Source organism: Schistocerca cancellata, chromosome 3 (genome assembly GCF_023864275.1).
Source record: "Schistocerca cancellata isolate TAMUIC-IGC-003103 chromosome 3, iqSchCanc2.1, whole genome shotgun sequence".
NCBI classification, from domain to species: Eukaryota; Metazoa; Arthropoda; class Insecta; order Orthoptera; family Acrididae; genus Schistocerca; species Schistocerca cancellata.
Window position 1 is genome coordinate 872,624,560 of NC_064628.1, and position 17,238 is coordinate 872,641,797.

Sequence of the window (17,238 nt, forward strand, 5' to 3'; positions counted from 1 at the left end):
AACTTATCCATTATGTTTTTTCTTACGTAATTAATAACGTCATAAACACCTGTATTTTACTCCTTCATTAAAGCTGACTTTTTTGCTTAAAATGTCCTATGGTGGAATTTGCTTCGTGTACCTGTGTTCTTATGTATACATTGTGGGCGTCAGCGCCGTTGTATTATCGCAAAACCTAAATAACTTTTCGCCTTCAGATATACGACCTCGGTTGTGTAAGAAAGTGGAAAAAATATCCCAGTCGTCATGGAACATCTCCAATTTGTCACTAAAACAAAGCGCTGTTATAAAATAAAATTATGAAGATACAACAGCCGGCCGCGGTGGCTGTGCGGTTCTAGGCACTTCAGTCCGGAACCGCGTGACTGCTACGGTCGCAGGTTCGAATCCTGCCTCGGGCATGGATGTGTGTGATGTCCTTAGGTTAGTTAGGTTTAAGTAGTTCTAAGTTCTAGGGGACTGATGACCTCAGATGCTGAGTCCCATAGTGCTCAGAGCCATTTTTTTGAAGATACAACAGTACAAAATCCACTATTATAAGGAGAAAGAGCGCGGTGAAAATAGGTTAACTTAAGATAAAATTTCCTTCCCGAGAAACCTTGACGTACCGTGAAATGACGTGACGTTCCGTTGACGACCTGTGCGAATGCCTCCATTCGAAAGGTATTGTAGAATGTTTTGGTGTTATGTGACGAGACGTTACCTGATGGCGGACGCGAATTGGCGCTAAACAATCGACGTCGTCCCTAGATCACGTGACAATTCCAGTTTAATGTTGACAACATGCGCAGGACGCAATGTTCACTCCAGAGATATTTCTACTCTATGGTATTACGCCGTCATCAAATATTTTCCTCAGAATTCCTTCACTGCGTGTGCTCACGGATTTCGCGGCCATGTTTACAAACACTACATTAAACGGCAAACAGCTGTAGCGATGCTAGCGCTCCAAGTGGATAAGTTTCTCCATGCAGCAAACAGAAGACAAACGCTTTCTTTGATAAAATCTAACGCGAGGCGCTAGATTTGATCAAAGAATATTTGACGAAGCCCTAACTTTGACAAAGTTCGTTATTACACTATCGAGTTTTATTTGACAAAGAAAATTTGATAGTGTAATACCGGCGTGAGGTGATACTGTCGGAGCAGTGTGCTGACCTGGCATGCTGGTGTTGAGCACGGAGTAGCGGGGGTTGGCGGCCGTGTCGACGGGCAGCATGTCGCGCACCCAGTAGATGCGCGGCGGCGGCGCGCCCGTGGCCGAGCACAGCAGCACCGCGTTGTGGCCGATCTCCACCACCTTGGTGCTCGGCGACTGCGTTATCTGCGGGAAGCCCTCCGGCAGCTTGTCCGCTGCAACAGCAACGCAGGCGCGCCCTCAGCACATGTGCCATAACCACACCACAAGACGTTTATTGATCTACATTAGATATATGTGTGCTGAAATGTCATTTAACTCAAACACTATAGAGGGGAGAAACGTAAAGACTAAATGCGACGACGCAAGAAACAAAGCAATCTCATATACGAAGTGTATGAGAAAAGTAATGAAACTAACTTTTTATCTAGCGAAGTATTTATTTTTCTCATACGACAATGTTGTCTTCTTCAAAGTAGTTCCCTTCGGCAACTATACACAGCGGAGTCGTCGTTTCCAGTCTTGGTAGCAGCACTGAAAGGCACGAATACTACAGATGGAATCATGAAAGATGACGGTCGAATTAGGCTTGTTCTGCGCATCTACGTCTCCGACAACCAATGAGCGTTCAGTCCTCAGCGCTCTGCCGTTACGGCCAGATTCTCATAAAATGGTCGACAATTCGATTTTTTTTATTATTGCATTTGTTGAACGGTGTATGTTTCTAGAATGTTGGGACGTAAGGTTTTTAATCCGTGCGTTACAAAAATTTCTACAGCCCATTGTTCGAAGCAGTGTCACGGCCACCGTGGGGCGCTCTCAGTCGGAGACGCCCCGCTCAGGCACTGTGCCGTGACGCTCGTTCACAAAATGATATACGTTGCAGTATACATGCAAACATATCCGCCGAATAAGCTGACGAACAATGTGTGCAGGATGCAGAACGCAGGACATCCATCTCAGCCAGATTCGCTTTTCTGGCCAAGAAGAACGAGGAAATTGCTCTCCAGCAACAACTCGAGTTAGAGGAAAGGTTGGTATACGGTCCTGGAGTTCCAGACTAAACGAAAGTAACGAAAACAGTTTTTTTGGTCGAAATTGGTCAAAACATAATTTTTGTTCCGCCATATTGGATTAACCAGTTTGAATTCTGAAAATCTAACCTCAGCGACACCAAAAAAATATAATAACATATAGTTTTTATGTATATTGGACTAATAATACATACAAAAGTTTTCCCTAAACTTTAAACAGGATTTCCTCGAGAAACGATTCGTCAAAACTGCGTGCAGCATAAAATAAAAATGATTGAATCTATTAACTTCTATCTCTGACCTCAGAAAAGTAAACACCTATCTTGGGAGATTATACCTATAGTATATGAAATTTGTTAATATCAACTATTTTTTTTGTAAAACCATAAATAGTGAAACAAACCCCCAAAAATCTAACTCAGAGTTCGAGTTAGCACCATATCGTTAAATTAAAGGCTCTGCATTGTGGTTAGGTATAGGCTCCCATAAATTTAATGTAGTATCGACTGATGTTAACCATTTTTGATTTAGGATAACTCTTGAAGGGCTACACTGTACGCAGTCTGCGTACGTCAAATTCACAGGCCGTTGATCAAATCACAATTACTGGCGCCATTTTGTTTTTTTACTGGAAATTTAAAATAAATTTCAAAGTACGATCAACCATAATCCCCAAACAGTTCCTTTCTATGTGTTTTCATGCGAATTTGCATTAGAACCTGACCTTAATGCCGTAGCCAAAACGAGCATTAAACGTGATCGTAGTGAGTTATTTTGTAAATTTTTATTCCAAGTGTTGCGAGCTGTCACGGCTGATTACGGTGGTAAGCGCCAGATTTAGCATAAGCAAACGAGAGACAAATTGCAATACACACGCTTGAGCATGTGTATGCGGTTACCGGAAACGTCGCTTGGAACCGGCAACAATGCAGTTCCCGTCCACGTCTCGAGACCGAGCGAGGTAGTGCAGTGTATAGCACACGGGAGGACGACGGTCCAAACACATGTCCGGCCATCCTGATTTAGTTTTTCCGTGATTTCTCTACATCGCTTCAGGCAAATGCCCGGATGGTTCCTTTGAAAGGGCACGGCCGACTTCCTTCCCCATCCTACCCTAATCCGGGACTGATGACCTCGGTGTTTGGTCCCCTCCCCCAAATCAACCAACCAACCATGTCTCGAGTTGTGCGAACTGCCACCGTTCGTACGGAATACACGGTACGGGATACGCGCAGGGGGGGCTGTGAGCTGTGACGTCACCGTGAACCCTCTCGTCACATCGCACTCCATTGACGCTTACGGGCACAGGGCGCACGTTTGTTTAACTCATACACAGGTATGAAAGTTGTCGAGGTTTTCAAGGTTTTAGTGTATTATTACTATTATTATTATTATTATTATTATTATTATTATTAAGCTTTATATTAGTTAAACTATTTTTTCTATGGTCTGTGAAATACTGGTGTAAAGCCTCCGAACTACGTCTTTTTGCCGGTTAGAGGCACCATGTCACTGACTGCGCGGCCCCTCCCGCCGGAGGTTCGAGTCCTACCTCGGGCATGGGTGTGTGTTGTTCTTAGCGTAAGTTAGTTCAAGTAGTGTGTAAGTCTAGGGACCGATGACCTCAGCAGTTCGGTCGCTTTGGATTTGACACACGTTTGAACATTTGAACGTCTTTTTCAAATTTCGCTAATAGCTTTGAGTTGTCAAAGCACTAAAGTATAAATCAATGAAACCTTGTGGGACGCTAAACTGCCTGAATTTTCTTTTTGATACTGACTTCACGAGAAGAGGATATTTCAATACGTCTCTGACAAAAGATAACGCTTTATAAGACAGGCAACATAAAGTGGCTTCAACTTGGCTTTCAACTTGGCGCCCCAAGCCGTCGCTTGGGCCTTAAAGCGGCCCTGAACACTACAAAAAGGTGATCGAAGGCTCGCAGACCGCGACGTCAATACGAAAGCCAGAAACTTACTCTTTTCGCGGGATACGATCCTTACCACATGATTACTTGGTCATCCAAGTGTATGGACGACTGTCCGTTCCCAGTGGGAATGCTTCAGTTCACCTCGCTGCTGAAGTGGCTTAATGTCGGTAGGAAAGTGGAAGCAGACAAAAGGGAGGAAGGGAAGGGTATTTGCAAGAGGGGCGAGTCAGCCAGAGGGGTGTAACTGGCCTAATGCGGCGAGCAAACAGATAATCCTTCCGGAGCACAAGTTTTCTTTCACGGTGGCGGCATGAATTATTCAGCGCCGGTGTGCATGCCCGGGGCTTACACGTCGTTAACACAACGCAGATCTGTGTCCATCCACGCTCCTGCTTTGCGCATCTTTCCCGGGCACTCTGCAATGCTACTCCTACGTTAGAGAGAGAGAGAGAGAGAGAGAGAGAGAGAGACTGGACAATAATGATACCGACTCATTTGAATCTGCTAACTAGTACGTAAACCTTACCCTCTACAATTTTTACCCCCATTCACACTTCCCAGCTTCACCAAAGTGACAATTCCTTGATGCCTCAGGGTGTCCTACCTACTCACCCCTTCTCGCTACACTATACGAGCCGTCATAAAAATTAATAATCTTTATTCTTTCGGGATGACAATTAAAACTATATAGCTATTCCTCATACAATAACACCAGTTTTTCCGGCGAATCCGGCAGTTGCGAGATCACGACGCTGTTAAGAAATTGCGCCACTGATAACAGGCTGTCTCCCAGAAACATGTGGTACTATATCACATTATAGGTCACTTTGTGTATTTGTGGAAAACCGTAGAGATATTGCTTTGAAGTGTAATCTGAACTCAGAAAACGTCTGTCAATAAGAGGTGATCATCAGTCAGATCTGCTGTAACCAATCTTATTTTAATGCAAATACGTGGAAGTTTTGGATTCATGGGTGTTCTGTGAATTCTTTGGAGGTTCGTAATGAGGAGAAATATTACAGAAACTGACACAAGTTTGTAAAATACAGGTAGAGTCATTTATTGGGGATTGTTGTACATCGACAGTGTACATGCAAGAGTTATCGACATGTATCGAGGTTTCGCTTAGTATTTACTGTCTCTCATTGTAATACCTCTATTTAGGTTGAGAATGCCACAAAACTATAAGAATGCGAGCATTCTTGGACAACAGAATGTACAACACGTTGCAATCCAAATCATTTTAAAGAAAATATGGTGCTGTCTGCTAGAGCTGTGGAACGATTAGAGTTGTAGAACTACCGCAGGCTAAGGTGGACTAGTTTTCCTGGTAGCTTTGATCAGTTAAAATCTCGACCGAACTACCTATACATTAGGTTGCATATCAACCAGGTGTTACCAAATTTCGGTCGCTTTGCTTGCGTATTCGATCAGAGTCTTACTAGATTCCCCTAGAAACTGGAAACGTTGGACCGTCTGACAATGAGTGATGGTATGTAAAGATCTGGGTCGCCCACGGAATATTCTTGTTCTACATCGTTATCATCCTGTCTATCAAAAATAACAGTATTCGTACCAGAATTGAAATTGACATTGCGTAATTCAAGTTTTATTCGGAAAACTCTGGTTTGCGACGTGAAACGAAAGGGATCTTGTAAAAATTAAATACGAAGAAGCTAGAAAAGGCAGTTTCCTAAAAAAAAAAACATAGTAAACAACGCTTCAGTACGAAGCCAGGCATATATGAAACAGGATTCTGTCATTCATAAGCCAACCGCTGTGCGCTTTGACCGAGCGGTTCTAGGCGCTTCAGTCCGGAACCACACTGCTGCTACGGTCGCAGGTTCGAATCCTTCCTCGGGTATGGAGTGTGTGATGTTCTTAGATTAGTTAGGTTTAAGTAGTTCCAAGTCTAGGGGACTGATGACCTCATATGTTAAGTCCCATAGTGCTCAGAGCCATTTGAACCATTTGAACTACGTCACTTATGCACCATACCAAAATTATCAAACTGTAGTTTTGGTAGAGCGCAACTCTAGGAACGATTCAGCGTACCAAGAAAACTGAAGACCGCCCAGTAACTATTCAAAAGCTGGCCGGTGTGGCCGAGCGGTTCTAGGAGCTTCAGTCTGAAACCGCGCGACCGCTACGGGCGTTGATGACCGCACAGTTGAACGCCCCACAAACCAAACATCGTCATCACTATGTCTGGGTGTGTCCCGTGATTTTATTTCACATCCCCTTTTACCATTCGTGGTAGCTAGAGTACACAACAAAAGTTTTAGAAATGTGCCATTAATCACAACTAAATAAGTTTGCATAAGTAGTAAATAAAAGCTACGCTCCCTCCAATCGCGCTTCTGCTTTTGTTAATCTCACAAGAACTACCGCGTAAACGTTCGAGCGTTGCCTGATAATTTCAAAAAACCTACCGAAACATTTTCATGTGGCTCTCATGACACAATGCGTCATACGAAGTTCAGCAAATAATATTCAGAGTAAATTTCATTTTGCGGGCTGTTGTATTTCAGGCTGATGCAGTTTCCACAAATGGCATTTTGTTGATGCGTGCAAGGCGGGAGCTCTGAAATTACTGTTGTGGCAACCACCCACCAGTGGAAACAAATTAACGACAAAACAGGACGAATTATCTCCCACTCATTTACGCTTGACGCAATCTACTTGCGGTAGCGTGACACGACTGCCAATCGGGTATAAATTATTTTCTTTGGAAATACACTGTTTTCAATTGCGCTCGTGCTTCGCTAAAATGGATCGATCCGTTAACCATCAATTTGTTTCAACACATTAAAACTTGAATGTCACGGTGTTGCACGATTAAAGCTACAGGAAGGAGCCACAAGAGCAAATTGTTGAAAACATGCAAAGCGAAACATGAAATCAGACCGTAACAGTAATTGCAGTCCGTGCAGTGTGTGTGTGTATGACTAAATATTAAACGAGCGAAAAAGAAACAGGTACTCATAAGTTACAAACTGGATTACAAACCTTAAAGATATTGTATTAAGAGATACAAGTGCATGTTTTATCCAATGTGATAGTGTCACAGTGGCAAAATGGGACAGGGCATATAATCCACATACTTGCGTAGCATCGCATGATTCTTTACGTATAGCAGTATGAAACGTTGGCAAATGATGTAGAATAAATAAGTATCCTGTAAACAAATGGACTCCAAAGGGTGGGAAATGAGTAAATAGAAAAGGCACAAAAGCAAACAGAAAAAAACCTGTAGGAGTTACTGTTCCCTCAAACTAGCTGACAGCGCGGTGGTTGATGGGAGCGACCGTAAAGGCATTTCCCATTTGCGATCGCTTCCATCAGCCATCGCACCGAGTGTCAGCTTAGTTTGGGCGCAAGTTAACTTCCTTACTCGAAACGTTGAAGCTAGGTGGACTGCAGAAACACGTCCCATTTGGGAAAGCCGTAACTGAGTTTGCCAATACCGGAAGATACTGGAAAATTTATACAGCACAAACTTGAGGAAGTAGAAGAGGAACGTCATCTTAGTTATAATATTTTACGTCTGATACTGGCATATGAAAATGTTGATCATAATGAAATGTGGCCTTACTTTGAGGAAGAAATTTCTGAGATTGTACGTTTGGAGCACAGCATTGTATGGTAGTGAAACGCAGACTGTAGAAAAACAGGAACAGAAGAGAATCGAACTATTTGAGATGTGGTGCTATAATCGAATGTTGAAAATTAGGTGGACTGATAAGTTGAGGAATGAGGAGGTTCTGTGCAGAATCGGAGAGGAAAGGAAAATGAGGAAAACATTGACAAGGAGAAGGGACAGGATGACAAGACATCTGTTAAGACGTCAGGGAATGACTTCCATGGTACTAGAAGGCGTTGTAGACGGCAAAAACTGCAGAGGAAGACAGAGGTTGGAATACGAGCAGCAGATAACTGAGGTCGTAAGTTGGTTCGTTTAGAAAGGGGGGGGGGGGGGGGAACAAACTGCTTGGTCATCCGTTTCTGGACGTAGGTTGCAAGTGCTACAATGAGATGAAGAGGTTGGCAAAGGAGAGGAATTCGTGGCCAGCCCCATCAAAAATGGTTCAAATGGCTCTGAGCACTATGGGACTTAACATCTGAGATCATCACTCCCACTACTTAAACCTAACTAACCTAAGGACATCACACACATCCATGTCCAAGGCAGAATTCGTACCTGCGACCGTAGCAGTCGCGCGGTTCCAGACTGAAGCGCCTAGAACCGCTTAGCCACCGCGGCCGGCCCCATCAAACAAGCCAGAAGACTAATGACTCAAAAAAGAAACAACTCTGATTTTAGGCATTTATAATGCATTATATTATTTTTCTCGCTTCAATGTATATATTACAATGACTTACCGCTTGAAAGCACATAATTTTTACGGACTTTTTTTTCACTTGATTTAAGCCAGTAGTGCGGTATATGAGTAATCTCGCGAACTTTATTAGTAAGGTCAAGCGCGCAGTTCGGTGCGGTAGACGTTGGTAGAAATCAACTTACTCCGTGTCTTGTGTCGCTGCCGCCAATTCTTGCTCTCTACGGTGAACGGCACGAATTATTGTATGTGAGTATGAAATTATTGTGACATGAAAAGTATGTTGGCAGCGGAGCACGACAGACTTCCCTCTACACCGCTTATCTCTCCCGCTCCCTATCCACTCACCACAATTGCCTCTGAAGTAAGTTCAATATGCAATTAATAAAATGTATACAATTCACTATTTTGGGAACGAAAACTTTAAGCAGCGCTGATCAGGGCGTTGGTAACAACACGTCACTAAACAATATCGTTCCTGCATTTGTATTACGAAGTCAGTTGGCGGTGCATACTTTTCATTGTCGCTAACAAAGGAAAGCGGCTGAAGTCTGTACCGCCCGGGATATAATGAACGCTGGTTCCTCCTACTTTTGTTTCAAGTTATAAAGTTTAGTTATGGCTCTTGACATTGTCTGAAATTTCTTACCTTTAAATAAGCACGTGTCACGTCTTTCTAAACTATGAATTTCATGTTCTATGCGCAGAATTGTTCTTCCAGATAAACGTTTGAGCTTAAGTGAAAAAGATTTGGAGGAACTGGTTGTTGTGTGCTGTTTTGGAGAAAATAGAAATAACTGAATTCTGATACTGCATTTCTGCAATGTTTTACTACCTTATGTTTAGTGACATGATACTGCATGAATACATGCATGTTTAGGATTACCAAATCACCAGATTTTTATCGCTCTGTCCCAGCCTCGGTCGTACATTTATAAAACAATAAAAAAAAGATTTTAGGATTTCCATGTCAAGTGTCATTTGGCGGACCGGAACTGAAAATGGGCATAAATTGGCAGGAGGCATATGTAGGTTGGCAACACTTCAGCCGATTGTCGACTGTCGCGGTGCGGTGACTTCACTGTGTGATTTTTGAACAATTGGCATGGAGACGACTATTCACAACTTTTGAAAATTGTGTAGCACTTTTCTTACAATCCCTACTCACAACGCAGCTGTGGAATGGATATTTTCCTTATTCAGTAATATGAAGGAAACAGAATTTCTGTACAATGTGTAAAGAATTTGTTAAAGATACCACTTGTTCTCAATACAGTGGTAACATGAAATCCAAGAAAAAGTAACTTAAGAATGTCGAGTAAGCGTGTAAGCAAGCAACTGTGGTTCAAATGAAGATTGTTTCCAATACCCACACAGTTTTTTTCACCCTATGCATATTTTACGATTTGATAGTGCATGAAAATCCGGACACTAATCGTCACTCGACAATAGCAGGAGTGCAAGTCATTACTTTTTTATTTATTATGGGACCTGCAGCATGTATGAGTATTATGGCACAGTAGGATATTATGCAGAGAATTAGTAGACAGTCAGCTGCTTGATATTTTATTTATTTAATTAAGCTTATTTCGGCCTTTGCGCTTAATCAGTACATCTGCAAACAATCGAATTTATTTATATTTATACTATATGTAATTTATAAAGCTTTTTTTGCATTGGGTATTGAGCGCATTTAAACCGAGGCCCTAGAACGACGGAGAGGCTTCGCCCTGCCGCAGCCCTCAGTGGTTCACAACCCCACAACAGGCTACAGCAGTCCACTCATCCCACCGCTGCCACCCAGCGCGGGGTTATTGTGCGGTTCGGCCCCCAGTGGACCTCCCCCCCCTCCCCCGCCTCATACCAGACGAGTGTAACCCCAAAGGTTTGCGTGGTAGAGTAATTACGGTGAACGCGTACGTGGAGACAGTATTAGCGCAGCAATCGCAGATATAGTGTAACTGAGGCGGAACAACGGGAATCAACCCGCATTCGCCGAGGCAAATGGAAAACCGCCTTAAAAACCATCCACATGCTGGCCGGCACACCGGGCCTCGACACTAATCCGCCGGGACGCATTCCCACTTGGGAAGTTGGGTATTGCACTCACGTCCTGACGTATCAATTTTGAGTTAACCGTAGTAGTTGGATGCAATATTTTTTCAGTACTGTTTTAAAGTTGTACGATGATTTGATGTATCACATACATTATAATACGTTTTTACTACAGGGCTATTACAAATGATTGAAGCGATTTCATAAATTCACTGTAGCTCCATTCATTGACATATGGTCACGACACGCTACAGATACGTAGAAAAACTCAAAGTTTTGTTCGGCTGAAGCCGCACTTCAGGTTTCTGCCGCCAGAGCGCTCGAGAGCGCAGTGAGACAAAATGGCGACAGGAGCCGAGAAAGCGTATGTCGTGCTTGAAATGCACTCACATCAGTCAGTCATAACAGTGCAACGACAATTCAGGACGAAGTTCAACAAAGATCCACCAACTGCTAACTCCATTCGGCGATGGTATGCGCAGTTTAAAGCTTCTGGATGCCTCTGTAAGGGGAAATCAACGGGTCGGCCTGCAGTGAGCGAAGAAACGGTTGAACGCGTGCGGGCAAGTTTCACGCGTAGCCCGCGGAAAATTGGCTCATGCCACAACTGGAGACCGACAGCGCCGACTTCATCCTTCAACAGGATGGTGCTCCACCGCACTTACATCATGATGTTCGGCATTTCTTAAACAGGAGATTGGAAAACCGATGGATCGGTCGTGGTGGAGATCACGATCAGCAATTCATGTCATGGCCTCCACGCTCTCCCGACTTAACCCCATACGATTTCTTTCTGTGGGGTTATGTGAAAGATTCAGTGTTTAAACCTCCTCTACCAAGAAACGTGACAGAACTGCGAGCTCGCATCGACGATGCTTTCGAACTCATTGATGGGGACATGCTGCGCCGAGTGTGGGAGGAACTTGATTATCGGCTTGATGTCTGCCGAATCACTAAAGGGGCACATATCGAACATTTGTGAATGCCTAAAAAAACTTTTTAGTTTTTGTACGTGTGTGCAAAGCATTTTGAAAATATCTCAAATAATAAAGTTATTGTAGAGCTGTGAAATCGCTTCAGTCATTTGTAATAACCCTGTATTTGTTTGCAGATGTACTGGTGAAAGCAATAAACGTTTAATAACTTTATATTCCAGGTGATCAACAAGTCAGTATAAATTTGAAAACTGAATAAATCACGGAATAATGTAGATAGAGAGGCACAAATTGAGACACATGCTTGGAATGACATGGGGTTTTGTTGGAACAAAAAAAAAAAAAAAAAAAATTCCAAAAGTTCAAAAAATGTCCGTCAGATGGCGCTTCATCTGATCAGAATAGTAATAATTAGAATAACAAAGTAAGACAAAGCAAAGACGATGTTCTTCACAGGAAATGCTCAATATGTCCACCATCGTTCCTCAACAATGGCTGTAGTCGAGGAATAATGTTGTGAACAGCACTGTAAAGCAATTCCGGAGTTATGGTGAGGCATTGGCGTCGGATGTTCTCTTTCAGCATCCCTAGAAATGTCGATCGATCACCATACACTTGCGACTTCAGGTAACCCCAAAGCCAATAATCGCACGGACTGAGGTCTGGGGATTTGGGAGGCTAAGCATGACGGAAGTGGTGGCTGAGCACACGATCATTACCAAACGATGCGCGCAAGAGATCTTTCACGCGTCTAGCAATACTTTGTTTTTTTTTTTTCCTAGGAAAACCCCATGTCATTCTAAGCATGTGTCTCAATTTTTACCTCTCTATCTACATTATTCCGTGGGTTATTAAGTTTTCAAATTTATACAGACTTTTGGATCACCCGGTATATCAAGCAGCAAACTATTTACTAATTCTCTACAGTGTGCGAGTGGGCGTACGTACCAATAGTAGGTATCGCTATAATACACGGCGGGCAGAAAGAGCACAGCAGACAGTTGGAAACAGAGCAGCTCTCAAGGCAGAAACGGATTGGGGCCCGCCGCCGGCTTCGTTACGGCCGCCTCGCGACTCCCAGGTCCATTCGCGAGATGACAAAGTAACCTCGTAATAAAATATTACGCGCGCGTGACGTCATGTCGCAGGAGGAAGACAGGGGTGGGGGGGGGGGAGGAGGGGGGCGGGAAGCAGCGTCTGCGAGGCGAGGCGTGCGACGCCGCTGGTGCAGGCAGGAGTTCTCATTTCCTAAAAGCCTCGCCGCCTGGCGGCCATTGATTGATGGCGAGACCCGCACGCCGACAGGTGCGCCGCCTCCGCCGATACACCTCGCTACCTTGCTACCCCTCTCCCCGCCACTTCCACCGTCATCCACGGCGCTTTCTCTTGATGCGCCGCACCAAGGATACGACCGGCCCACGATTGGCCTTTTTTACGAGTTCCCGCGGAGAAACCTAATGCAAAACTGCTTCCCAGAGCTTCCGTTACATTTTTCAGCAGGAGACCTAGCACACCTATGTTCTCCATTGTTCTCTTCATTAAAAACAAAAAAAAAAAAAAAGGAATGTAGCATTTACCTCAGTTCTCTGCTAATTTACAGAGAGCCGACGACTGGGTGTTTGTGTTGTCTTCATCATCATCATCATTCGTCACAGTGGCTAGACTAGAATGTGTATGGTCCCGGCGGAGGTTCGAGTCGTCCCTCGGGCATGGGTGGGTGTGTTTGTCATTAGGGTAATTTAGGTTAAGTAGTGTGTAAGCTTAGGGGCTGATGACCTTAGCAGTTAAGTCCCATAAGATTTCACACACATTTGAACACAGAATGTGTAAAAAAAAATGGACTCTGAAAATATTAGGACTTTGTATAGGTGCTGATGACCGTGCAGTTGAGCACCCCACAACCCAATCATCAGCATCATCAGGATTCAGCAGGGGTTATCTTGTGTGTGGTTAACCTATTCATGCAACTTTTTACAGTATTTCTTCTAAAATATTTGATACTGCTTGTATGAAGTGAACAAAACAGTAATTAATGTTTATAAAGATATTTACAATGCCCTTTTCATATAACAGAAAAACTGAACTGTAGTGTAACACGGTTATAGAAAAGCAGTCTCAGATCTTGCGTGATAGTTTGTAAATATTAAAGGTAATGACTTAAGACTCGGTACAAATGTCTTCAAATAAGGGTGTCATGCAGTAACTCCCTGCGGCTATTTATCAGTTTTGCCTGTATATAGCCCCCTGCAAAATGCGTTTATTTTTTATTCAAAAGGAGGTACTTTACGAAATGCCGCATTTTTATTGCATAGACGTGGGGGAGACATAGTTTCATCTTACAATGAAAGGAATTTTATTAACAGTTTAATCTATGATTTAACCAGTATTCATTTTACGACTTCGTTATAGGTTTTTTTACTAGTTGAGTTATGGTAAAAACTTTGTTCTTTAAAGGTAATGTTACTTGTGCTGGTTCCCTCACAATGACCAATCCGCTGTAAAATGTCAGAATTATCACTCGCTCTACCGAGCCTATACACTGACGAGCCAAAGAAGCTGGTACAACTGCCTAATATCTTTAAGACTACGATGGGGTTGATATCTCTTCTGAACAGCTCGTTGCAAGACATGTCAGATATGGTCTATAATGTTCATGTCTGGGGATTTTATTGGCCAGCGGAAGTGTTGAAACTCAGAAGAGTGTTCCTGGAGCCGCTCTGTAGCGATTCTGGACGTGTGGGGTGTCGCATTGTCCTGCTGGAATTGTCAAAGTCCGTCGGAATGCACAAAGGACATGAATGGAAGCAGGTAATCAAGATAGGATACTTAGGAACGTGTCACTTGTCAGAGTCCTATCTAGACGTGTCAGAGGTTCCATATCACTCCAACTGTACACGTCCCACACCATTACAGAGCCTCCACCAGCTTGAACAGTCCCCTGCTAACATGCAGGGTCCATAGATTAATAAGGTTGTCTCCAGACCCGTATACGTCTAACCGCTCGATACAATTTGAAACGAGACTCGTCCGATCAGGCAATGTGTCTCCAGTCGTCAGGAGTCCAATGTCGGTGTTGATGGGCCCAGACGAAGCGTAAAGCTTTGTGTCGTGTAGTCATCAAGGGTACACGAGTTGGCCTTCGGTTCCGAAAGCCCATTTGATTGTGTTTGAAGGTTCGCACGCTGATGCTTGTTGATGGTCCAACATTGAAATCTGCAGCAGTTTGCGGAAGGGTTGCACTTCTGTAACGTTGAACGATTCTCTTCAGTCGTCGTTGGTCCCGTTCTTGCAGGATCCTGTTCCGGCCGCAGAGATGTCGGAGATTTGATGTTTTACCGGATTCTTGATATTCATGGTGCACTCGTGAAATGGTCGTACAGGAAAATACCCATTTCGTCGCTACCTCGTAGATGCCGTGTCCCATCGCCCGTGCGCCGACTATAACACCACGTTCAAACTCATTTAAATCTTGATAGCAACTGTAGCAGCATTGACCGATCTAACAACTGCGCCCGACACTTGTTGTCTCATATAGGCGTTGCCGACCGCAGCGCAGTATTCTGCCTGTTTACATATTTCTGTATTTAAGTAAGCATGATTTTAGCAATTTCTTTGGCACTTCAGTATAGAAGATATCAGGCAAAGTATTAATCAGTTTGTACACGTAGGTTTGTGATAACAGGTATAAATACATCGAAATATTCCTCTGCACCTTTCCAATTGCTACGTTTTCGCTGTTTATGCAGTAAACAGACATTGTGTTAAAAGGTGTCTGGTTTCGATGTGTGTTAGATCACCTTCACGCCAAGAGAAGAAATGAATATTAGTGTTTAACATCCCGCCGACAATGAGGTCATTTGAGAGGGAGGACAAGCTCGGATCAGGGGAGGATGGAGAAGGAAAGCGGACTTGTCCTTTCGAGGGAACCACCCCGGCATTTGCCTTAAGCGATTTAGGGAAATCACGGCAAAACTAGATCAGGATGGCCGGACGCGGGTTTGAACCGTCGTTATCTCGAATGTGAGTCCAGTGTGCTAAACACTGAGCTACCCCAATTGTTCATCTTCACACCAGTTACTCCAGTACTGTTGGAGACAGCGGCATTGAGGAGGAAACGCTCTGGTAAGGCGTTAAGATCAACTGCTATGTACCACTCTCTCCATCAGTCATCATGGAGCAACTGTGCTCAAGCTGATCTCACACCCATCGAAACCGATCACATTTTAAAATTAAAATACAGCCGAGACACTTTTTTAATTGAAATTGTAATAGTGCTTTTTGGTTGCAGCTGTTTCCGTGAACAAAGTTTCAAAAATTTTTATTACTTCTTTACTACTGACACAATATGGAACACAGTTTCCAGACAGTATCAACGTATACCACTGAAAGTACCTGCAATATTTTATTACTGCACGACACATAGTTGAGGAGATATGGCGTCTTAGACATTTAGATGCAGAAAAACTTGCTTCTGTTTGCAATGGAGCGCAAATTACCCAGACGATATTCATTCAGTGTTTCATAATGGGAGCACTTTGCGACTTCCAACAAACTGTAATCATAATTTCAAACCTTTTGTAAACCTTTTCATCCTTACACGCTTACCGTCAAATATCTAAAACAGTAACTCATTTGGAAAGTAATCAGACGTTTGAAACTGTTTTATACACGTGACTTAGATTCTCAATACCAAGGCACTTTCCATAACGCGCATAACCAACGGGGGGGGGGGGGGGGGGGGATATTTCGAGCCCACCCATAAAACTACTACTGAGGCTTACCATTTTTGGTTTTAGTTTTACTGAAAAATTTAAAACATACATGGAATATGGTACAAGAATTCATTAAAAACAATAATTTTTTTTGAAAATTTTAAAATATAAAGAAACAGACTAGATTCCAATACTATCGCCCCCAGCCGCGCGGGATTAGCCGAGCAGTCTCAGGCGCTGCAGTCATGGACTGTGCTCCTGGTCAGGGACTGATGACCTCAGCAGTTAAGTCCCATAAGATTTCCCACACATCTAAACATTTATCGCCCCCTCTCTTGGTATTGCGAGGGGGTAATGGTGAGCTATAGTGACCTGTTACGATCCTAGCAACGCGTCTTCCAACTCGTTCGTTCGGTGTGTACAGTCACGCATGCTCGATAAGGATTCTAAACGCCGGAGCAATGCTCTAGCACTAACGTGTCGTAACTGTCTCGTTTGTTCGCTACCTCGCCGTGCTGGCCGCAGTGTCATCGCAGAACACCCGGCGTCACTGTCGGGTAATATTCGCGATGAAGTGTGACTCAGGATAGATGCGAGGAAGGTGCGCGGCGGTGCCAACTTTACGGCGGCAGCGGCAGGTAAACGTAATTTAGTGCGGCGGGTCGCGGTGCGGCCGTGTCGGTCCGATGGCAGCGCAGCCGTCGCCGGGGTTCGACCGGGGACGCCGGACTGGCGGGCCGTGATTTACGCGCGCAGTTAACGTCACGCAGATAGGACGGGCAGCCCCTGAGTTACACTGCGCGCCGCTGTCGCCGCGCCAGCAGATAGCGTCGCGCAGTCTGCCGCTAACTAGGCGAGGGCGCTCCTCTCCACCCAGGGACGGCCCACAAGTCATACTACGAGGCAACGTCAACAAAACACACAAGACCGCAGGTACGCGAGGTCACTCAAACCGCACAGCAAACGGAGAATATACGTCGGACACCAGGATTATCTCCTACTTTCATTCGCTATGTGGTCAGCTGCTTGGATGTTCTAAATCAGTAGCTCCCAACCTGATCCCTGTTTTGGTTCGTACGCTCCTCTGTCAGTTT

At 44.0% G+C, this 17,238-nt stretch overlaps 1 protein-coding gene across 4 annotated transcripts in view; it reads right to left on the reverse strand.

The window, feature by feature from the left end:
• LOC126175945 (tyrosine-protein phosphatase Lar) overlaps positions 1-17,238 on the reverse strand; it is a 546,759-nt gene that overhangs the window by 133,137 nt on the left and 396,384 nt on the right. For all 4 annotated transcript variants that reach the window (XM_049923024.1, XM_049923022.1, XM_049923023.1 and 1 more), the window contains exon 2: positions 1,159-1,353. In XM_049923024.1, the coding sequence (XP_049778981.1) occupies positions 1,159-1,353 (195 nt within the window). The remainder of the gene's footprint in view (positions 1-1,158; positions 1,354-17,238) is intronic.